This window comes from Panthera leo, chromosome E1 (genome assembly GCF_018350215.1).
Source record: "Panthera leo isolate Ple1 chromosome E1, P.leo_Ple1_pat1.1, whole genome shotgun sequence".
NCBI lineage: Eukaryota > Metazoa > Chordata > Mammalia > Carnivora > Felidae > Panthera > Panthera leo.
The window spans coordinates 3,207,344-3,230,484 of record NC_056692.1 but is presented as its reverse complement, the minus strand read 5'-3'; the positions used below and the strand labels follow the sequence as shown (position 1 = coordinate 3,230,484).

At 47.4% G+C, this 23,141-nt stretch overlaps 1 protein-coding gene across 5 annotated transcripts in view; it reads left to right on the top strand.

Moving 5' to 3' along the window:
- Window positions 1-23,141, top strand: part of MYH10 (myosin heavy chain 10) — a 130,670-nt gene that overhangs the window by 3,462 nt on the left and 104,067 nt on the right. For 3 of the 5 annotated variants that reach the window (XM_042915177.1, XM_042915178.1, XM_042915179.1), the window contains exons 2-3: window positions 3,115-3,490; window positions 19,643-19,799. In XM_042915177.1, coding sequence (XP_042771111.1) covers window positions 3,115-3,490; window positions 19,643-19,799 — 533 coding nt within the window. Of the gene's footprint in view, window positions 1-3,114; window positions 3,491-8,274; window positions 8,446-15,049; window positions 15,192-19,642; window positions 19,800-23,141 lie in introns of those variants that run through there. The other 2 variants (XM_042915180.1, XM_042915181.1) reach the window with 2 other exon arrangements.

Here is a 23,141-nt window from a genome sequence, read left to right as displayed (position 1 = left end):
GTTGACCTGAGAAAGAACTTCTCAGAGGGCCGCGTTTGGGTCAGGATTGGGAGGAATGGTAGGTTTTGGGTTGTGGAGAAGGTGAAGGTCACGATGAGAGTAGGGACCACGCCTGTGATACTTGGTCAGTGTCCTGTGGCCCCTGGAAGCGGCTAAGTGCTCACCATACAGCCAGGAACAGGAAACGGTCCTGTCCGCTCAGCGTCTAATTACTTGTAGGAAACTCCGGAAAAGTGGAAGTAATTTGTAATCTCACTATCCAGTGAAGATTCAATGTGTATCTGTTCCTATTTATCCACTTATCTGTTTTTAATTCGTTATCTGTTCCCTTTAAAAAAAAAAAAAAGAAGTGTGTATGTAAATTTCCCCCACAACGTCAGGAGCATTTTAAAATTAACATTTTTGTGATCTATTGTTTTCCCCCACCTTACATGACAATCATTTCCTCACCTAGAAAAAAATACAGATAAATTTAAAATGTACCAATTTGGGGTGGCACTTGGGTAGCTCAGTCCAATAAGCATCTAACTCTTGATTTTGGCTCAGGTTGTGATCTCACGGTTCATGAGTTTAAGCCCCGAGTTGGTTCTCCCTCTCTGTCTCTGCTCCTGCCCTGCTTGCGCTCTGTCTCTCTCAAAATAAATAAGCCTAAGAAAATAAAATAAAATGTACCAATTCGGCAAACTAATTTTTAAGTATATAATTTACTTTAAAAAAAAAAAAAAAAAGGTCTGCTGCAGAAATGACCTGTTAAGCTATTCTAATTTATAGCCACCCACTCAACTTAAGCATATAATTACATGCCCAATGTAAAATTACAGAAATTTGTGCATGCACGCGCCTACGAGAAGCGAGACCACTTCCTAGGTGTCATGTGGGATATACAGTTCATACCTCTTAATCATGAGAGTAACTTGTTGCCATATTTTGTTAGGGTGGGATATTTTCTCTTTCAAAAGGCTGCCATTTGTAAAGGTGGGGTGTGTGTCCTCTTGTCCGGGGCCAGATTGACCTTGGATGAGTCCCCCCTCAGTGCCATGGCTCCCTTTTTAGCGGTTTGCAAAGTATACGTTGCAAAGACAGAAAGCGTGTTACTGGTCTTACGAAAGCCGGTCCCTGGAGGTGATGATGGGAGTTGGAAACCATTCTTCAGACTGTACATGCTCCCCGCGAAAAGTTTCTGTACTGTATGGCCCGCCTGCACATGAATGCCGAAGAAGGCAAATACAAGTTGAACTCTAAAACATGTTAGCATTTTTGTTTGGAGAAGTCTTAATGCTACATCTTTTGTGATTTTTTTTGTTCGTTTGTTGCGTCTTGTTTTCTGATTTTTGTTTTACTCAGGTCCATGATTTTCAAAACGGTAGCATATACGTTTTAAATCAGGTTAAGAATTAGTCTAGAACATTGGGTGTCAACCTTTGTGTCTATGCCAGCATACCTGTTAACGCCAGTGGCTCACCATGGCAACCAGAGAACTAAGGAGTGATGGTTCTCAAAGGGGTGGGGGGCGGGGGGGCGGCCAGGACCGGCTGCGTCTGAGAAGTTGTTAGAAATGCAAATTACCAGGCTCCGCCCCGGACCCGCTGAACTGGAGACTCTGGGATGGGGCTCCAGCAAGCCTTTTGCGTGCTGCACCCGCCGAAGTTTGAGAACCAGGCTCTGGGGCGTGCAAGTTTGTGATGCGTGGCCTTAGGACAAATAATTTCTGAAATGTACGTTTTTATACCATTTCAGTGATTTCACGGAGCTTGAAATTTGTGGACCCGAGGTTAAGAGCCTCTTAACAACTTTGGACTGCTTTTCTTTTAAGATTTTATTTTTAAGTGATCTCCATGCGCAGAGTGGGGCTCAGACTCACAACCCTGCGATCAGGAGTCACACGCTCCACCGACTGAGCCAGCCAGGTGGCCCTGGACTACTCCATGATTGGCCTTGCAGCTTTCTGTCTTTTGCCTACTAAGAACCCCCATCATTTTGTGGGGGAGGCAAAAACTGGGAAGATGTGATAGAGCAAGAGGAGTTACTCAGTTGGCTTCTTGGGTTGATTTGGACGAGGTCACGGAGACCATACTTCTGGGATTTGTAATAACCTGGAATTTGGGGTAATAACAAAAGTGTTTAATGATGGCATCAGATTCCACAAAGATATTGTCAGGCAGGAGTGATGAGTCACATCGGAAAGGTGAGTGATGACTGTAAAATCCCGTCATTTGATCCAGAAAGTCAGGGGCGCAAGGATAGGACGAGACGCAGCTGAGAGGGGCACGTATGGAGCCGTGGCCGACGGCTCAGTATGAACCAATGGCACATGGGTGTTGAGTCAACCAGTTAGGTCTTAAGATACATTAATTGTGAAAATCACGAATGTTCTAGACTAACTCCTAACCTGATTTGAAAGAACGTGCTTTTCTCTTTAAAAAATTTTTTTTAACGTTTATTCCTTTTTTTTTTTTTTTTTGAGAGACAGAGACAGCACGCGAGCAGGGAAGGGGCAGAGAGAGAGGGGGACACAGAATCCGAAGCAGGCTCTAGGCTCTGAGTGGTCAGTGCACCGCCAGATGCGGGGCTCGAACTCCCCGTGAGATCGTGACCTGAGCCAAAGTCAGACACTTAACCGACTGAGCCGCCCAGGCGCCCCTTGATGGTTTACTGTTTAGCAGCTACTGTGCCTTCTGTAGCTCCGCCCCCGTGGCCACCGTAATTCAGGCACCACCTCCGTGACCTTTCATCAGGAGTCTCTGCTTTCCTTGTCTTCGTTCTCCTTTGCCTTCTTGACTCCCTGTTTAATTTGTGGCGGGGGCGAGAGAAGAGATGAGGTGGGGCGGGGGGGAAAGTCCCGCAGGAACTCGGCCTCTTCCCCCTGCTTGGTTTTCAGCCCTTGGTAACAGAGGGCATGTCTTGAGGGCTCCTAGTTTGTGGTCACCCCTGACATTTATTTTGGATGCCCGGTTAGCGTGGCCGTGAAGGGGATGACCCCAGCGCCTCTGCTACCGTTGATGCTTCCTGTCGGCCAAAGGTTTTGATTTAAGTTCCTCAGAGGAGTAAAATCTGTGAGTTGTCCAGTATTTGTAAACACCTAACCTTGTCCTCCTCCTCGTCTTCCTCTCCTAGAGGCAATTGCTCTTGGATCCTTCTGTTTACAATGGCCCAGAGAGCCGGACTCGAAGACCCGGAGAGGTACCTCTTTGTGGACAGAGCGGTCATCTACAACCCCGCCACTCAGGCCGACTGGACGGCTAAAAAGCTAGTGTGGATCCCGTCGGAACGCCATGGTTTCGAGGCAGCCAGTATCAAGGAAGAGCGGGGAGACGAGGTCATGGTGGAGTTGGCCGAGAACGGAAAGAAGGCGATGGTCAACAAAGATGACATCCAGAAGATGAACCCACCTAAGTTTTCCAAGGTGGAGGATATGGCGGAATTGACGTGCTTGAACGAAGCTTCTGTGTTACACAACCTGAAGGACCGCTACTATTCAGGACTTATCTACGTGAGTATTTCCGGCCACGTGATCGTGGGAGGTGGTGGCTGGGAATTCAAGTAAATTGCACCTGCCGTCGTGGGAGCCACATGAAAACGTGCAGTACCCGCGCTCTCTGTTTAACGTGACTGTCCGTGTTACAGATAGAAAGGCCGCCTCTTGCTTACCCGAGTCTCCCATTCCTTTGTATCTTAGCGTGTAATTTTACTTTATTATTTTTAATTTATTCTTTAAAATGTTTATTTTTGAAAGAGGGAGCACAACCAGGGGAAGGTTGGAGAGAGAGGGAGACACAGAATCCGAAGCGGGCTCCAGGCTCCGAGCTGTCCGCACAGAGCCCGACACGGGGCTCGAACTCACGGACCGTGAGATCGCGACCTGAGCCGAAGTCGGACGTTTAACTGACTGAGCCACCCAGGCACCCCTTAATGCGTGATTTTAAGTAATCCAACCTGCGATTAAATATACTCACGTGGTAGTTGAAGACTTTCGTAGTGGTTTGCTGGAGTATGATGAGATCAGGAGAGCGTGTGGGAGGAAGACCAGGGCGTTGGATGTGGGGTGAGAATTGCGTTACTAGTAGGATCCAGACCGCAGACCCGCGGGAAGTCCGTGTGTGTCCAGGAGCGTGGAGCACAGAGCCCTGCCAGCACAGAGGATTCCGTGAGGAGTGAGGGCAGCCGAGTTACCAAGGGCAGGCTGGTGGGAAAAATGGAGACTGAGGGGTTTTGTTTTTGTTTTTTGTTTTTTTTTTAATGTTTTATTTATTTTTGAGAGAAAGAGAGAGCACGAGCCTGGGAGGGACAGAGGATCCGAAGCAGGCTCTGTGCTGACAGCAGCAAGCCCGATGCGGGGCTCGAACTCCTGAACCACGAGATCACGACCTGCGCCGGAATCGGACTGAGGTTTTTAAGAGGAAGCCAGGACGAGTCTGAGGCCGGGGTTGCCCTGTGGTCAGCAGTTGACCGGTTGACACGTGTGTTGCAGTTACTGACGATGTCACTGACCATGTGGAAAGAGTTACTAAAAATACTAAGGGATAAGGGAGAGCAGCAAAACGGAAGCCAGATACCCGAAAAGCTCTAGAATGACAAAAAAAAAAGCTTGAGGGGATAGTAGACACAGGGCGGCAGTGGCTTAAAGAAGGCGCTAGAGAGCTTTGATTTAGAATAAAACAAAGCAGAGGGAAAAGTTGATTTCGTAAAGGTCTGAGTTGGGAAGAGAGCGATTGAGTTTCTTTTCTTTAATGTTTATTTTTAGGGGGGAGAGAGAGCACGGGGGAGGGGCAGAGAGAGAGGGAGACAGGATCTGAAGCAGGCTCTGAGCTGTCAGCACAGAGCCCGATGCGGGGCTCAAACTCACAAACTGCGAGATCATGACCTGAGCCGAAGTCGGATGCTCAACCGACGGAGCCGCCCACGTGCCCCACGAGGGCCGTAGTTTTGTGCGAGGGGTGTGGGTGTGCTCCCGGGGCTCTTGGTCACTCAGAACTAGTTTTCCCAAAGAAATTGGTTTATTTGGTGACTATTTACTGAACACTGTGTTCTAGGTGCTGGGGAGAGGGTGTGGGGACGGGCCGGGTCCCTGCCTTTCTGACACATCCCAGAAGGAAATGAAACCGGACTGGGGATAGAGTAAGTCGGGAGAGTGGCTTTCCGCAGTGGCTCCGTGAAGGGCTCTTCGAGAAGGTCGCGTTAGGGCTGGAACCTTTCTGATAGGAGGGAGCTGCCCAGGGAAGGATCTGAGGAGTGGATGGTTCTCCCACAACCTTTGCCAGAGTAGTACAGTCAAGCCCGACGGCCCCCCATTTCTGTTGTCTCTGTGAGGTAAGGCGCAAAGTGGGGGACACCCACCACGGTCGGGAAGGCGGCTTGAACTGGAAAAGGTTTGGGGAAGAGAAGTCACCAGTAAGAGCATCACGGGAGAGCGGCATCGAGGATCTGGCCAGGATTGCACAGCAGAACGTGTGAGGCCACCACGTCCTGGCCCGGCTTGTGGTTTTGCCAGGGCGCAGGCCCGTCCCGCCCTGGGAAGGCAGGGGACCCGTGGCCATCGTACCCATTGCCCGCACGGTCCCCCTTCCCTTCCTCCCTGGTCCAGTGGGCTGAAGGGGTCTGGGGGGAATAAGGGAGCGAAGGAGGGAGGTGGGTCGCGATGTGAGATGTCAGATGTCACCTGTCAGATCGCCAGCTGACATCTCAGATTTGAGCAGGGGTCAGCGTCGGGTGCTGTCTGGTGCTGGAAACGCGACACCGGGGGCGCGGGGAGCTGCAGTGTGGAAGGGAGCCAGCCGCCTTTCCTGCCAGCCTCTTCACCTTGATTCCCCGCCTCCGACCTCCTCGCGCTTCCTCCAAGTGGGAGAGAGGAGGGACATTGAAAGGGGAAGAAGATTCTGGGTAAAAGAGAAGGAATCGAAGAAAGGACACCTGAGTTCCTCTGTAGTCCTTCCTGGCCATGATTCTAAGAGTTTGCAAGTGTGTTTTATCAAGTAAGTTTGATTTTTTTTTTTCCCCAGCTAAACTCAGGGACAACCTGAGCGAGGTCTGGATTTCTTTTCCAAGCGTGGCCCCCCCCTTGGTCTTTAGAGAAGGACAAGCTGAGTTCATCTCGAAGCAGTGAGGTCCCAGCGGAGCTCAGAATTTGGGACAGTCGTGTCTGCGGTTAGTGGGGTGGAGGAAGGGCCCCCGCCAGTGACAAGCTGGAGCACTTGACCTTCAAGAATCCTAGTAAGAGGGGCGCCTGGGCGGCTCAGCCGGCTAAGCGTCTGGCTTTAGCTCCGGTCATGATCTCCTGGCTCGTGAGTTTGAGCCCCGTGTCGTGGAACCTGCTTGGGATCCTCTGTCTCCCTCTCTCTCTGCCCCTCCCCGCTCTCTCTCTCTCTCAAAATAAATGCATAAACTTAAAGGATCCAGTAAGAAAGTGGGGCTGCAGGTATCCACAAGGGTGAGGAAGGTGTCCTTGGCGTTGGGATTCACCAGTGGGTGGGGATTGAGCCGCTGAGATGCAGACACTGTAGGGAGTTGGGAGCGACCTTTTGGACGCATTTCTGGAGACCGGCGGTAACGCACATTCACGTGAGTGAGTTACGTTGCCAATAGGCTTAAGTCATTTCCTTGTATCTTCGTCGAATGTACCCTCCCCGGCCTCCCGCCTCCTCAGGTCACATATCTTCGTCCTCTCTCCTAGTAAAACCATCTGAAACCTGTAAATGCCTCCTCTGCTGCTGGTTTAGCTCACCTCACACGCACCTTTTGATGCGTGGTATTTTTATTCACCAGCCCTAGATATTTTCTGTTTTCCGTTACGATTTCTTGTCCAACCTGTGAACCACCTAAAAGGAGACTTTAAAAATTTCGCAAGGCGGGGTTTTTAAGTTGTCTTTTTATTACTGATTTTTAAACTGCGTGCATTGGAAAGAATACGGTTCACATAATACCGTTCCTTGTTTTTTGTGGAGACTGGCTGTGTGCCTTGTGTATCATCAGTTTCGATGAGCGTTGTCTGGGCCTGGCGAGAGCGTTAATTCTGTTATTGTTCGGTGGGGGGTTCTGTGTGTGGCCCTTGGACCAAGCTTTTTAATTCTGTCTAAATCTTCCTTACTAGTTTTTGTCTGCTTTGTCTGTTAATTCCTGAGAAGTGTCTTAAGATCCTCCGGTGTGTTTTATCAACCAAGCCTACATCCCCAACCAATATAGTGTAGTTTTTGCTCTTTACGAACTTGTACCTGAACGAATCCCATGGGAGATGGTCTTTGTGTCTGTTTCTTCACTCAGCATCACATTTTTAAGGTTCATCTGTATTGCTTTGTGTTGGTGTAATCCAGAAGTTCTCAAAGCACGGCCTGTGGACCCTCAGGGTCTCCCTAAGACTGTTCCAATGGATGAGTTACAATGGCTCTCGTGATTATTTGAAGACGTTACTTGCCCCTTTCACTGTCAGTGTTGGTACTGAAGGTACAGAAGCGATGGTGGGGGAAGGCAGTGACCCCAGACTGTGCTAGCAGTCCTTATAATCCAGTGTCACGTGAGGCTGCCCTTGAGAAAGCAGGAGAAATCATTGATTTTATGAAATGTCAACCCTGGAGTCTTTTGAATATACCACGCGATGGGGTGGTAAAGCGTGCATAAAACACTTCCATACTGAACCGCGGGTAAAGGCAGGGGCGTAGTTCTATGGGTTGCAAACTGAACTCGCTATTTTTTTTTTTTTTTTAAGAGTGCACAATTTTTATCTGATAGAGTGACTGTGACTCACAGATAAGCCACCGTTACTCAAACTGGGGTGTTCGGCAGACACATTTAGAGAAATGAACAAAGCGGCCCCGTCCCTTCAGACGGAACAATTGATCGTCTTTGTTGCCAATGCCAAAATCTGAGTTTTCACATGAAAATTCGGATTTGGGGAAACTCCCGTTTACCCCTGTGGACGCGGCACTTGCAACCCTTTCCGATGAGACAGAGGGCGATATTAATGACAGATTTTTTTTTCCAATGGCATACGATGAAATGGCATCGTCTGGAAGGCCATCATAACTCACTGAGCCAGCGTTTTCCAAATGATGTGTACATAGTTACAAAATCACGGATGGGTTAAAGATTCTTTCAACAGGCAAGATAAGCTGTTGGATTTTGACGTAAGGAACAGGATGCAAGTTCGTCGATAGGGGTACGTGTGCCACGTTGCGTCTGATCTTGAAGAAATTCTCACTTGTCGAGTCTCGGGGTAGCATCCAGGGGGAGTCTCCACGGTAACTGGGAAAGGCAGTTAAACTCCGGCTCTCTTTCCCAAACCAGCTATGTGTGTGAGGCTGATTTTCTTCATTTGCTCCAACCGACACAACATAGCACCACAGATTGAATGCGAAAACAGATTTGAAAACCGAGCCACTTTCTCTGGAGCCAGACAATCAGAAGATTGGCAAAAATAGAAAGCAGCACCACCTTCTCACTTTCGTTGTGGAAAACGTAAGGTTATTTTCGTAAGAGACGTGGTTGATGTTAACAAGTATCGTTGTTTTAAAACGAAGAGATTTATTTTAAAATGGGTATTTTGAAATGAACAGGTATATGTTTATAAAAGCTTGGTGATATAAAATGAAAGGTCTCTGGGGTCTTTAATCATTTCAAAGAGTGTAAAGGGGCCCTGAAATGAAAAAGGTTGGGATATTTCGTTCATCCTGTTGTAGCGTTATAGCATAACGTTCCACGGTAAGATTTCTGGCCCACTTTATCCACTCAGCTACTTTTGGACATGGGTGTTTGCCAGTTTGGGGCCAGTACCTGGGGCCCACAAGCGTGCCTTTCTGTACGGTGTGTGAGGAGTGGGAATCCCGGGTGGTCGCGTACACAGATCTGTAACTCCTACATGCAGTGTTTCTAGATAAAGCCTGATTTCGGCAGATTCCAGCAGGAGACAGAAGGCCCCGGTCTGAGAGGGGAATGTAATGGTGTATTTCACGGGGTTGGCCTCGGCCCCATTTGGAGTCGGATTCTGTGTGTGGTGTGAGATGGCTGTCCAGTTGACCCAGTGCTCCAAAGTGCCACCTTGTCACATATCAGGTGCTCCTAAGTGGGATCTTAATTGTGTCGGGGGACTGTGTGCCCCTCTTCCGGCTAAGATCACATTGTCTTTAGACTAAGTGTTGGTATTGGGTGTGGTAGGTGCCGTCATTTTTATTATTCTTTAGGGTGGTTTTGGCTGTGACATCTTTTGCATTTCAGTATAATTTTAGAACCGTATGTCAGTTTTACATACGCACATGCACACACATGCACCCTCGCTGGAACTTTCTTTGGGATTTTGTTGATTCTGTAGATCAGCTGAGGAGAGAAGTACGATCTTGGCAATATGTGATCTTCTAGTTCATGGCTGTATCTGTTTACGTAGTTCTTCAATTTCCATGATCTGTTTTACGGCTGTCTGTGGAGGCCAGGATGGCTCTTCTTACATTTATTTTGGGGTATTTGACTTTTTTTTGGATGCTACTTAAATGGTGGTTTTAGCATTTTCTGATGGATGCCATGATGTAGAAATACAGTTGTCGTGGTTTTTTAAAAATTTTTTTTAATGTTTGTTTATTTTTGAGAGAGAGAGAGACAGAGCATGGGCAGGGGAGGGGCAGAGAGAGAGGGAGACACAGAATCCGAAGCAGGCTCCAGGCTCCAAGCTGTCGGCACAGAACCCGACATGGGACTCGAACTCATGAACCGCAAGATCATGACCTGAGCTGAAGTCGGATGCTTAACCGACTGAGCCACCCAGGTGCCCCTGTCATATTTCTTACAAATAAAATCTTACTAAGATTGTTTATTGGTCATGACAGTTTAGCTGGTGATTCTTTTGGATTTTCTACGTTTTTTTCTACTTTTCTATGGATATTCCTTTTTTGTTTGTTTACCTATTTATTTTAAAAGAGAGAGAGAGTACACAGGTGGGGAAAGGGCAGAGAGCAAGGGAGAGAGAGAGAATCCCAAGCAGGCTCCACACCATCAGCACAGAGCCCAACGTGGGGCTCGAACTCATGAACCGTGAGATCATGACCTGAGCCAAAACCGAGAGTCGGACTCTTAACTGACTGAGCCACCCAGGCGTCCTCTATGGATATTTCTATTGGATTTTCTATATGTCTACAAATAGTGACAGTTTTGTTTTTTCCTTTCTAATTCTTGCACATTTCTTTTATTTGCTTTATTGTGTTTCCTAGGACCCTCAGTAAATATTCGTTAAACAGCAGTGGAGATCATCGGTGTCTGTCATTCCTGATCTCAGAAGTGTCATCATTTCACCATTAAGAATGATGGTTGCTTTGGGGTGCCTGGGCGTCTCCGTCAGTGGAGCACAGGACTCTTGACTTCAGGGTTATGAGTTCAAGCCCCATGTTGGGTGTAGAGATGACTAAAAAAAATAAACTTAAAAAAAATGATGGTTTGCTTCCATTTTGTTTTGTTTTTAATATTCTTTATCAGATTAAGGGAATTCTTCTATTCTTAGTTTTTATCCTCAATAGATGAATTTTTAAAATCCTGTTTGGATGTCACTTGTCAAATGTTTTTTCCAGCATCGAGTGAAATGATAGTGTGATTTTTCTGGCTATTTTGTTATGGTGGTGAATTACACGTATTTTTGAGTGTTAAATTAACCTGGCAAGGACTAAGTATTCTTTTTATATACTGGATTCTGCTTGCTAATATTTTGTGTAGGATGTTTGCATCTATATTCATGAGTGAGATTGGCTTAAATTTTTCCTTGTTTTGTAATATCCTTGTCGTATTCTGCTCTCAAGTGATGCTGGTTTTATGAAATGAATCAGGGAATATCTCACCTTTGTGTGTTCTCAGATATTGCTTGGAGAGGGTTTGTGTTACTGCTTTTTAAAATAACTATAGTTTTCTTTGTAGGCAAGTTTTTCTTTAATAGATGTAGAACTTTTCAGGGGCGCCTGGGTGGCCCAGTTGGTTGAGCATCCGACTTGGGCTCAGGTCATGATCTCATGGTTCGTGGGTTGCAGCCCCGCGTGGGGCTCTGTGCTGACAGCTTGGAGCCTGGAGCCTGCTTCGGATTCCGTGACTCCCTCTCTCTCTCTGCCCCTCCCCTGCTCGCACTCTTGTCTATCTCTCTCTCTCAAAGATAAACCTAAAAAAAATTTTTTAAAAGCCAGATGTAGAACTTCTCAGATCTCTAGTTTCTTCTGTTCGTTTTGATAATTGTGTTTTTCTAGGAATTTCTCTGTTTCATCTCAATTTTCAAATTTATTGGCATAAAGTTGTGCATCATACACTCTTATTTTCTGTAGAATTTGTAGTGACGCTCTCTTTAATTCCTGATCTGCTACCCTTTTTTTAAAAGAAGTCTAGGGGTGCCTGGGTGGCTCAGTCAGTTGAGCATCCAACTCTCGATTTCGACTCAGGTCACGAACAGGGTCGTGGGATCAAGCCCTCAGAGCATTGGGCTCTGTGCTGATCCTGGAGCCTGCTTAACATTTTCTCTCCCTGTGGGGATGAGCACTGGGTGTTGTATATAAGTGATGAATCGCTGGGTTCTACCCCTGAACCTAACACTACGCTGTACGTTAACTAACATGAACTTAAATAAATCATACACTCTAAATTTTTTTTTACATTTATTTATTTTTGATAGAGACAGAGCACAAGTGGGGGAGGGGCAGAGAGAGAGAGGGAGACACAGAATCTGAAGCAGGCTCCAGGCTCCGAGCTGTCAGCGCAGAGCCCGACGCGGGGCTCGAACTCACGAACCGTGAGATCATGACCTGAACTAGAGTCGGACGCTTAAACGACTGAGCCACCCCAGCGCCTCATAAATTATACACTCTTAAAAAAAAAAAAGATTCTCTTTCCTTCTCCCTCTGTCCCCCTCCCCCGTTTCACACTCCTTTTTTTCTCTCTCTCTCTCTCTCTCAAGTAGAAAAATAAAAAATAAATAAATAAGGAGTCTCCCCAGAGGTGTAAGTGATAGGTGTTTAGCTGTATTCTGCAAGTCTCAGTATGTTGTATTCTCATTACTGTTCAGTTCAGAATACTGAGGGTGTCTCCATGGACATTGCAAGTTATTTAGAAGTAGGTTGATTAATTTCTAGACATCAGGGGGTTTTCAGGGGCGCCTGGGTGGCTCAGTGAGTTGAGCGTCCGACTTCGGCTCATGTCGTGATCTCGCGGTTCATGAGTTCGAGCCCCGCATCGTGGTCTGTGCTGACAGCTCGGAGCCTGGAGCCTGCTTCAGATTCTGTGTCTCTCTTTCACCGTGCCCCTCTCCTGCTCACACTCTCTCTCTCTCTCTGCCTCTCAAAAATAAATAAACATTAAAAAAAATTTGTTTCAAACATCAGGGGGGTTTCAGGTTGATTTTGTTGTTTCTAATAATCCCTTTGGTCAGAGAACAACATACCCTGAATGATTTCAGTCCTTTGAAGTTTGTTGGACTTGTTTTATGGTCCATCATGTGCTCGAGCTGGGTAAGAGGTCAGCACGCTCTTGAAAAACACACACATCCGCTGTGATTGGATGCAGGGCCCCTCTTGTGCAGTGTATATCCTCATGGTTTTCGAGTTTTATTTGCTGTTCTCTATCGGTCACCATTAATCTGTTCCTCTTTTCAGTCCTGTCATTTTTGCTGTATATGTGTTGGAGCTATGTTGTCACATGTATCCAAAGGTAGGATTTTTAGATCTTTCTGGTGGATCCTCATGAAATGGTCTCTTTTTTAATAGTAAATACTTCTCGGGGCGCCTGGGTGGCTCAGTTAGTTAAGTGGCTCAGGACATGATCTCATGGTTCGTGAGTTCAAGCCCCGCGTCAGGCTCTGCGCTGACAGCTCGGAGCCTGGAGCCTGCTTCGGATTCTGTGTCTCCCTCTCCCTCTCCCTCTGCCCCTCCCCCACTCGTGCTCTGTCTGTCTCTCTCTCTCTCAAAAAGAAAATTTAAAAATAAATAAATAGAAGTAAATACTTCTCTTGGAAAGTATTAGCTTTTTTCCCCTTTTGCTTAGTGTTTGCATGGCTTGTTGTCTTCCAGACTTTTATGTTCAGCCTTCCTGTGGTTTTCAACGAAGAGGGTAGGTGGACAGCCTGTAGTTGTTATTTTTGGCCCTAATCTGACAGTATTAATATTTTAACCAGAGTATTTAGCTGATGTACGGGTACAGTAGTAACTGAAAAATTTCACTTGAACTCGGCCATCTGACCCCTTGCTCCCTCTTGGTCCCCCTGTTCTGTGCTTTTCCTTTTTTCTCCCTCCTTTTTTGATGAGGTAACATTTATTGTTACCATTGTACCTTTTCACCTCTCACCCTGTGATGGGTATTTTTGCTCTCGTCTTCGTCATTCCTTTAGCGGTCACCTGCTCTCCAGCGCAGCCTTGACCGACCAGAGACTGACCGCCACTGCTGCTCTTTACCCGCAGTGGACGCAGAGCGGCCCCAGAGCACTTGAACTCTGTCCCTGCTGCCTCCCGGCCCGCACGCTGCTGCTCAGTATGTTGACGTGGATTTCTGTGTCTAGATTTAAAAAAATTTTTTTTAATGTTTATTTTTGAGAGAGAGAGAGAGAGCAAGCATGAGTGGGGGAGGGACAGAGAGAGGGAGGCACAGAATCCCAGGCAGGCTCCAGGCTCCGAGCTGTCAGCACAGAGCCCGATGCGGGGCTCAAACTCACAGACTGCGAGATCATGACCTGAGCTGAAGTCGGACGCTCAACCGACTGAGCCACCCAGGCGCTCCTCAATTTTTTTTTAAGTAAGCTCAACGCCCAGCATGGGGCCCGAACTCACAACCCCGAGATCAAGAGTCACATGCTCCATTGGCCGGGCCAGCCAGGTGCCCCTCCTCCTTCATTTCTCACGTTTCTTCCCCCCCCCCCCCCGATTTAGAGTCCAGAGCTGGTGGCGATTTTCCCACTGCACTGTGTGCCGTTGAGAACCCAGCCTGCGGTTTCGCTCTCGTACCTTTGACGCTAATCTGTGCTTCTTTGCACTGGCGGTTCCTAAAATTTTCTCTTTGTCTTCGGTTTCCAGCACACTCACTCCGAGGTGCTTAGGTGAAGTTTGCGTCTCTGTATCAGGCGTGGAGCTTGGAGCATTTTCGTCTGTGCCTTGATGGCTTTGGTTGGTTTTGGAAAATTCTCAGCCATTGCCCCTTCCAAGACCACTTCTGCCCCGCGGTCCCTTTCCTCCTGCTAGCACTCTTGTGCCACTGAGTCCAACCTTGTCACCGCGCCCCATGCAGCCTTCCCATCCTTCTGTATTTTAATCCCCATCCCCCGCCCCGCACCCCCGTGCTTAGCTCAGATATTTGCTTCTGCTAAAGTGTGGAAGAACTAATTCTTTCTTCATCTCTATCTAAATTGCCTTTAAACACACCCGGTGAATTGCTAATTTCCATTACTTTATGTTGCATTTTTCATTTGGGTTTTCTTTTTATGATTTTTTAGAGGCTTTTTATGTTTGTTTTTTTATGGTTTTTTTTTATGGCTTTTCTTTTAATGGTTCCCGATTCTCTGGCAGAATTCTCGATCACGTTTTTTTAATCACTGGAACATGCCACTGTCCAAGGTAACAATACGAGGCGACGCAAACAGACTCACAGGGGTGCAGATGTTATCCTGGATTGTAGGTGTCTCATGTGCCCGTGATTGTACGGAAAGAAGCGCGGAGGCAATGACATCGAGCTGTGTCTAGAGTCCTGCTCTGGGCAGGCGGGTAGGCGAACGGGTCTAGCACGCGTAGCTCATCATGGATCAGGGGCTCAGGTGAAAGCCTGGGACGTTTCCCCTCCTCCCAGTGGGCAGGCTCCTAGTTCTGTGCTCCTGACCTTGCATGCTGCTCAAGATTTCACTCTGCTCAGCCTTCTGGTCCTCAGCCACCGATTTTGGGATTTGTAACTACCGTCTGCGTGAGCAGGACTTAATAATTCTATGTCATCATTCGCTCACGTTCACACTGCCCTTAGGTCTCATAAATGTTTATTGCAGCTGGTCTAGTCACTTCAGGGTCCAGAGACGGTCACTATATGCTAAGTAGTTGTTCTGTCTCTCCTGATCTGTCCGTCTCCCCTCTTTTAGTTGAAGAAACAGAGTCCGTTCTGTAGAACCTCCCATAGTCTGGATTTTGTTGATTGCATTTGCGTCCAGAGGCTTGACCAGATGTGGATTCAGGACACGCTTAATGCCCGCTCGTCTCTATCTGTGGTGTTGAGATTGACAAGTGAGTCAGCCCGGGGTCTGGGGTTTTGTTCGGTGGACGTGTGTATGGGGAGTGTCCTTGCCTGCCATTCACCTAAGGGTTTAGCAACCAGTTTGTTTTCGATGATTGTCCTTTTTTACAGAATTTTGGCCTTTCTTCCCCCAAAGAAGCAATAATGATTATTCTAGTGTTTTCACCCTTGTGCCTTCTTTTGTTATTGTACCTCTTGTCCTGTTCTCTAAGAGGGAAGCGCTCTCAGAATAGATGTGCCCACTGGATCGCTTATTTCCTGATATCCGTTCTGCTCTTTATTTTCTCCACTGTGGGGTTTTGGGCTTTCATGTCAGAGGACTGCTTACAGCCGTTCCTTGCCGGCTGACTTGTCCAGCTCTCCCGGGCGCGCCTGCCGTAGCACATCCCCATTCAGCATCGCCCAAGCTCCGTACGCTCAGAGGGGATTCATGATCTCCCCCACATATCAGACTGTTCTTCCTGTATGTACATCGGTTGAACGCTGGGGCTGCTAGCTCGCATCTTTGGTGGTCTTTACGTGCAGACCTGTTGAGCGCCATGGAGTCTCCCTCCCCCCAGCTCTCTCGTGACCCACCTCTTCCCTCTCATCTGAGCCCCGGCACTGTGCTGGGACTGGGGCAGTAGCAGTCTCCGCTCCCCGCTCCTCACCTCTTGCCCTCCGGTCTCTTTTCCGTGGGGCTACCAGATCGATCCTTTTACAAACACGCTCCTTCCCTTCCGTCGCTCTTCTCCCCTGAACCTCTGGTACCTGATCGCCTGTGCGGGCAGAATCTAAGCGGTTGAGTCCGCCCTTCTGAGCTCCCACCGTGCACGTTCCGTGCTCGGCGAGGCCGAGCTGTTCACTGTGCCTTGCCTGTATCCTGCCACTAAGTTTCATGCACTTTAAGTCTATTTATTTATTTTGAGAGAGGGGAGAGAGAGCAAGTGGGGGAGGGGCAGAGAGAGGAAGAGAGAGAGTCCCAAGCAGGCTCCTCGCCATCAGCACAGAGCCTGACGCAGGGCTCAGTCTCTCCAACCGTGAGATCATGACCTGGCTGAGCCACCCGGGCGCCCGGCTCCCCCTATTTTCATGGCAACTTCTTTATCCCTCCTTTTGCCCTTTAACTAGTTTTTAAAAGGACATCAGAGACCATCTAGTCTGAATTTTGTACCTCGTTTTGCAGTTTCTGACCAGATGGCCTTGACTTTCGGGGCCTGGGGTTGGTTGCGTGTGCGGCTGCAGAGTTTCTGTCCCATTTATAATCGCGTTCATCTTTCTCCTTCTCTTTTCTTACCGCTCTCTTTTTAGTGTCTCACGTGTGTGTTTAGTCTGTTGTCTTCCTACCTGGAGGTGTGTGTTTCTTGAAGGCGTAAAATGTCTCGTGTGCCTAGTCACACACTGAATGAGGTCTAATTGGAACTTTGGAGTCAGAGAGACAGGATTTTAACAGCGTATCGCCCTCCTGCCACGTGTCCCGCGGAAGATAAAAGTAACACAGCATCGCTTCCGTTATCATTTCTACAGGAGCCCGGAATTGGAGCTCATTTCCAGAGAGTTCAAAGTCAGCTCTTCAAGCACTTAAATTGAATGATGTTCCCACATAAACATTTTTTTTTACTCCCCCTCTCTGGCAAGCACAGGGTACTGATGATTATTTAACCTTGTTTTTAGATGACGTACTCATACTTGTGAGACTGAGTCATTTTGTGATCCTGAGTCCTCAGAAAAGCACCCACCGCATGGGAGACACATATGTGGGAATTATTTCTGAGTTAAATGTCGCTGTTAGGATCTTGTTACCACGCCATACGTGGTTATGGGATGTTAAACTGAATTTCTGTGTTTTAACTTTCTTGCGTTTATCTGTTTTGTTTTCTTTGTGGTCGGTCTATAATTTACCTCTTATAAAAGTGAAGTGTAGAATCCGTAGCTTCATGATAGACTCCGATCTAATTTTTGAATGGAAAAGTGGGGTGTATATAAAAATTCATCGAGGGGCGCCCGGCTGGCTCAGTCAGAAGAGTGTCCGTGACTTTTGACTTGATCTCGGCGTCATGAGTTCAAGCGCCAGGATGGGTGTAGAGATTACTTAAATAAATAAACATTTTTAAAATAATCATTGAGATGTATAGTTAGGATTTGTTCACCTGTCTGTGTACAGGAGCCAGCCAGGCTTGTCTGGGACCTGAGCTGCCCGGACGAGAGAGCCGACAGTCAGAAGGCCCGAGTGGCCAGCGAGGGAGGGGGCAGGCGCCTTCTCTGGCCTCAGGCAGACAGGGGCGATGTCCCTCTGGCCAGCTCAGAAGTAAGGCCAACAGCTCCTAGCCGTGAACTTGGGGCAGAGCCTTTCGCCTCTGCCTCCTCTCTGCCCACACCCGCACCTCCAGTTGTGACTTAGGAAAGCTGTGGGGGGCACAGCCTGAGACGAGGTTCTGACCTGACCACTGCCCTCCTTCCAGCAGGCTCCTGTCCCCGCCTTAGCACTGGTCACTGCAGTGTGCGCCTAGAGCCGTCTCGAGGGTGCCTTCTGGCGGCAGCTGCCAAGGTTTCCGCCTTCACAGACACAGCTGTTGCTGAGACACCCTTTAGGGTCCCCGGGGAGCGGGCCACGCAGCTGAACGCCATCAGCCCCGGCCTTTGTAGCGTCCTCTTGCCTGTGGACTCAGTCCCCCAGATCACCTTCATTAAAAGGCCTGCGGGGCGCTTGGGTGGCTCAGTCGATTAAACATCTGACTTCCGGCTCAGGTCGTGAACTCGTGGTTTGCAGGTTCGAGCCCCGCGTCGGGCCCTGTGCTGACGGCTCGGAGCCTGGAGCCTGCTTCGGGTTCTGTGTCTCCCTCTCTCTCTGTCCCTCCCCCGCTCCTGCTCTGTCCGTCTTTCTCTCTCTCAAAATTAAATAAACATCAAAAATACTAAAAAACAAAAAAGGCCTGCATCACAGTGCCACGGACTGCCACTTCCACATGCCTCGGTCCTCGGAGGACTGGGGCGCCTGGCAGCAGCCTGGCGGTTCTGTTCTTCCCTGACCCCCACGGTCAGTTTTGTACACTCTTCTTAGAAATCATTCTTAGCGAATTAAGAAAACCCCCAAATCGAAAGTGTTCCTAGTATCGGTTCTAATAATGGTGACTGTGCTGCCCAAGAAGGGTTCATGTCTTCTAGACTAATGGCTCTTAAAAATTGTTGAGGACCCACGGGGAGCCTGGCTGGCGCAGGGGGTGAAGCATGTGACTCTTGATCTTGGGGTCATAAGTTCGAGCCCCATGCTGGGTGTAGATATGATTTAAAAACAAAGCCTTTGAAAAAAAAATTGAGGGGGCGCCTGGGTGGCTCAGTTGGTTAAGCGTTGGACTTCTGCTCAGGTCATGATCTCACGGCTCGTGAGTTTTTGAGCCCTGCGTCGGGCTCTGTGCTGATGGCTTGGAGCCTGGACCCTGCTTCACATCCTCTGTCCCCCTCTGTCTCTGCCCCTCCCCTGCTTGCACACTGTCTCATAAATAAATAAAAACATTCAGAAAAATAAAATAAATTGAGGACCCTTTTGTGTCCTTTTGTGTTTGTGTAGTTTATATTTATCGGTACTTACTGTATTTGAAATTAAAATAAATTTTAAAAATATGTATCAATTCACTTAAAAATAGTAAGCCATGTATTTATTTAAATAAATTCATTTAAAATAAGTGTACAACAGGCATGCCTGGGGGGCTCAGTCGGTTGAGCGTCCGACTTCAGCTCAGGTCATGATCTCACGGCTTGTGAGTTCGAGCCCCGCGTCGGGCTCTGTGCTGACAGCTCGGAGCCTGGAGCCTGCTTCGGATTCTGTGTCTCCCTCTCTCTACCCCTCCCCCACTCATGCTCTGTCTCTCAAAAATGGATAAACATTAAAAAAAAAATAAGTGTACAACAAGTTAACATAAATAATCTTTCACAAAACAAACGCTGTTTTCCACAGCAAAATACTTAGAGAAGTTTTATGTTTTTGCAAATCTCTGTAACAACCACGTTTTCAGGTAATTGTGGGTATTCTTCTTTGATTCTACACGCAAACTTAACACATGGCATTTTCTAAAGGATTAGCTGCAGTGTGGAATCTGGAACTAGATTACTGACTTTTCGTACCGTGCACACTCGGAAAATAGCCCCGAAAACATGAATCACGGGCTGCTTGAGCCTTTCGCTGGTAGCCCTGTGAGGTTGGGAAGCATATGTTGTTATGGCCATTTTACAGATGAAGGAATTGAGTCCAGAAGAGTGCCCCTTAACAAATGATCTGTGGGAGAACTGCCTGTGGCTTGGAATCGTATATCCTCGGCTAGATTTAATTAGGAGAAGAGATTAATTACTCTAGGGATGAAGGCTCCTGTTCAGATTACTGTATGGTCTCTGGCTGTGTGATATATTCAGGGATTGTTTTTTTTTTTTGTTTTTTTTTTAACGCTGTATTTTATTTTTCTTCTAGACTTATTCTGGACTCTTCTGTGTAGTCATAAACCCTTACAAGAATCTTCCAATCTACTCTGAGAATATCATTGAAATGTACAGAGGGAAGAAACGCCACGAGATGCCTCCACACATCTACGCTATCTCTGAATCTGCTTATAGATGCATGCTTCAAGGTAACTGGGAGGGTTAGAGTACTAAATACTCAGTTTCTTACATGTGAGTTAGTGGTTTTGTTTGTGTCTCAAAGGGCTTTAAGCTTAAACAATCTTGAAACGTAGTTAAGTGTGTATTGTGGAGGAATTATGAAGTTTTTTTTTTTTTTTTCTAATATGTTTATTTTGAGAGAGAGCACGGGGAGGGGCAGAGAGAGAGGGAGAGACAGAATCCCAAGCGGGCTCCACACTGTCAGCGCAGAGCCTGACGTGGGGCTCGATCCCACAAACTAAGATCATGACCTGAGCTAAAGAGTCAGATGCTCAACCGACTGAGCCACCAAGCACCCGTAAAATTTTTTTTTAATTAATTGATTTATTTTGAGAGAGTGAGAGAGAAAGAGCATGAACGGAGGAGAGGGGCAGAGAGAATCCCAAGCAGGCTCTGCAGTGTCAGCACAGAGCCTGACGTGGGTCTCGATCTCGTGAACTGTGAGATCATGACCTGAGCTGAAATCAAGAGTAGGATGCTTAACCGACTGAGCCACCCAGGCGCCCCTGAATTAGGAATTTTTAAGAGGGCAATGGGCAGTGTGGCCCTTTTCTAGAAGAAGTAGGTAAGTATGACTGTTGCTTCATAATTAGTTCACATTAATTTTTTTCGTTAAAAAGCATCTAGTTTTTATATACGTTTGCTGTCCATCACAAACCGGGATAACCAGAACTCTCTTGGACTGGGTTTTAGCACCCACAGGAAGAGCCACAGGAGGGATGATGGAAAAGGTAGAGGCTTCATTGGGGAGCAAAAGATCATAAAATATTTCTGTCGTAAATACGTAGAAGAGGGGACAACAGAAGTTAGAAAGCACTGGGCCGGTTGGTGGATCGCAGTGGCTTCCTTTTGGGCTTAGGATGAAGTATAAATTTGAAGAGTCATCCCTTTGAATCCTGGCTTTAGACACAACGGTGTACGGAGGGACATTTTCCTGAAAACCAGAACGTGGCCATTTTGAACGCATTTCCCTCTTATTGCTCAAAAAGACAGCATTGAACACGGGACCTCCTAGTGCTCTGTGAGCTCTCCTGTAATAACGCTCCCTCTCGTTTCATCTTTTACAAAATAAACTCGGCAAAGTACGATAAACTCTATCGGCTCTTATAAAATAGTTCTGTGGGGCGCCTGGGTGGCTCAGTCAGTTGAGTGTCCAACTTCGGCTCAGGTCACGATCTCACGGTTCGTGGGTTCGAGCCCCGCGTCGGGCTCTGTGCTCACAGCTTGGAGCCTGGAGCCTGCTTCGGATTCTGGTGTCTCCCTCTCTCTACCCCATCCCCATTCATGCTCTGTCTCTCTCTGTCTTAAAAATAAATAAAACATTAAAAAAATTTTGAAAAAAAAAAAAAAGTAGTTCCGTGATCTTCAGGAACCGGGGTGTGATCTGTCCACCTGTCACTGCATTGCAGGCCTTGGGGGCTGGGTCTGAAGGGTAGCGGGAAGGCGTTCGTCAAGTATAGCACCCAGCCCCCGCTTTCACATTTCATTGGGACGCTTATGTACCAGGTCTCTGGAGGCAAACAGGAAGGACTTCAAAGCTAGAAGAGTGACTCTCCAGAATCTGTTTAGGCTGAGAAAAGATGAGATTTAATATTAGTTCTTAGTTTCAGAGCCAGAGAATACTAAGAAAATGGCTGCCGCCGGGGGGGCTTGCAGACTGCGGAGAGACAATGGCCAGCTTCTTTGGTTTTGGTTCTGTGTCTCTACGAAGAAGAATCTTTATATGCAGAAAAGCGTTTGTATGAATGAGCACGCTCTGCCTCATATGGGAGAAGCCATTGGAGACAGGACACTCCTTCTCCAGTTGAATCCGTATTTCCGCATCCAGACAAGTACGTTCTCACAGTTGACGTGGCTGACCCTCTGGTCTCTGAAGTATCATCTAGAAAAGGGGGGTTTCCGGAGGGCAGTTCCAACTCTGAAAAAGGGGCAGAGGCTTCAGACCTCTGAGCTTCACGTACCTGCCAGGGAGGGTTCTAGAATCTATTGTTGACAGTCTAGGAACAACGTGGCAATACACGCCACATACCTTTCGCTTAGCGGGAAGGAAAAGCACAGTGGATGGTGTTAACGAGCATCAGGACCGCCACACGGCATTCCAGAGTGTCACAAACGTGACGTCCCCAGGGCTGTTCGTGGCAAAGGTGCCCGTGGGGTGCTGGTGACTAGCTGAGGTTGTCCAGGTTTGTCAGGGTGTGCACTAAAGGCCATTTAAAAACGTTGCAACATTCTTATCAGCATGCAGGACGCATGCCCGTGAAATTTGTAAATGACGTGAAACTTTGCAGGGAAAATAAATACATTTGACGAAAAGAGAGAGTTTTTGAAATTATCTTGACAGGTCGATTGGAAAAATTGAATCGAACGAAATAGTTAACAGTGATTAAATGCGAATCATGTCCCACGACCGGGTTGCCAGACCAGCCCTGTGCGGATAGAACAAGGAAGAGGTGGCTTACCAGCATATCGTGTCATTACCGCTATCCTCATTAGTGCTGGAGTGAACATTTATTGACTCTTCCTGTGTGCCAGGCACTGGCGGGATGTTTCATGTGCATGACATAACCTACCACAACCATCCTATAAAGTAAACAGAGTTGCTGTCCCTGTTTTACTGGGGCACCAAACAGTTAAAAACTCGACCCCAAAAAATGTCGGTCGTAAGGGGTTATGAACTAGGATTCAAAGCCAAGGCAGTGTGACACATTCGCATCCACAGTCATGAAATTCCACGTGAAAAGCAGAAAGAATTAGTTGATAGTTTTGGCTACATAACAACTGAAAGTTGTTCCAAAACAAAACAAAACACCTGTCAACAACCCTATCACATTCCGTTCTGTAGGTAGGGGCTACATGCTGATGTACCGCACAGCTCCGTGGGGCTGGGCTTGCACTCGGGTAGTCGAGTAATAGCTTACACTGCCTACCAGTCCTGGTCCGTGTAGGTTTTCAGTTACCACTGTGAGCAAAACCTCCAAATAACCACGGGGGCCCATGAAGAGATTGGTAATCATAATTACTGGTCAGAGTTTGTGTCTTTAATGCAAAGAACCAGAGGAGAGCTTACCTTTCTTCCTAAGTTTGGATTCTAGGGGACACTACCAATAAAATGCAGAGTGGGTCTGGCACAGAGTAGTTGCTCAAGAAACACTGGCTGAATGAATGAATGAATGAATGGCAGAGTTCTTGGACATAAACTTGATTTCAAAAATCTCAACTTCCCGTTCTTGTCAGATTTGTATCTAAGTAAAACACAGACCGCAACGTAAGTGCTTCATGCTTTCTGGTGTTAAAGGGAACTGAAAATTTAA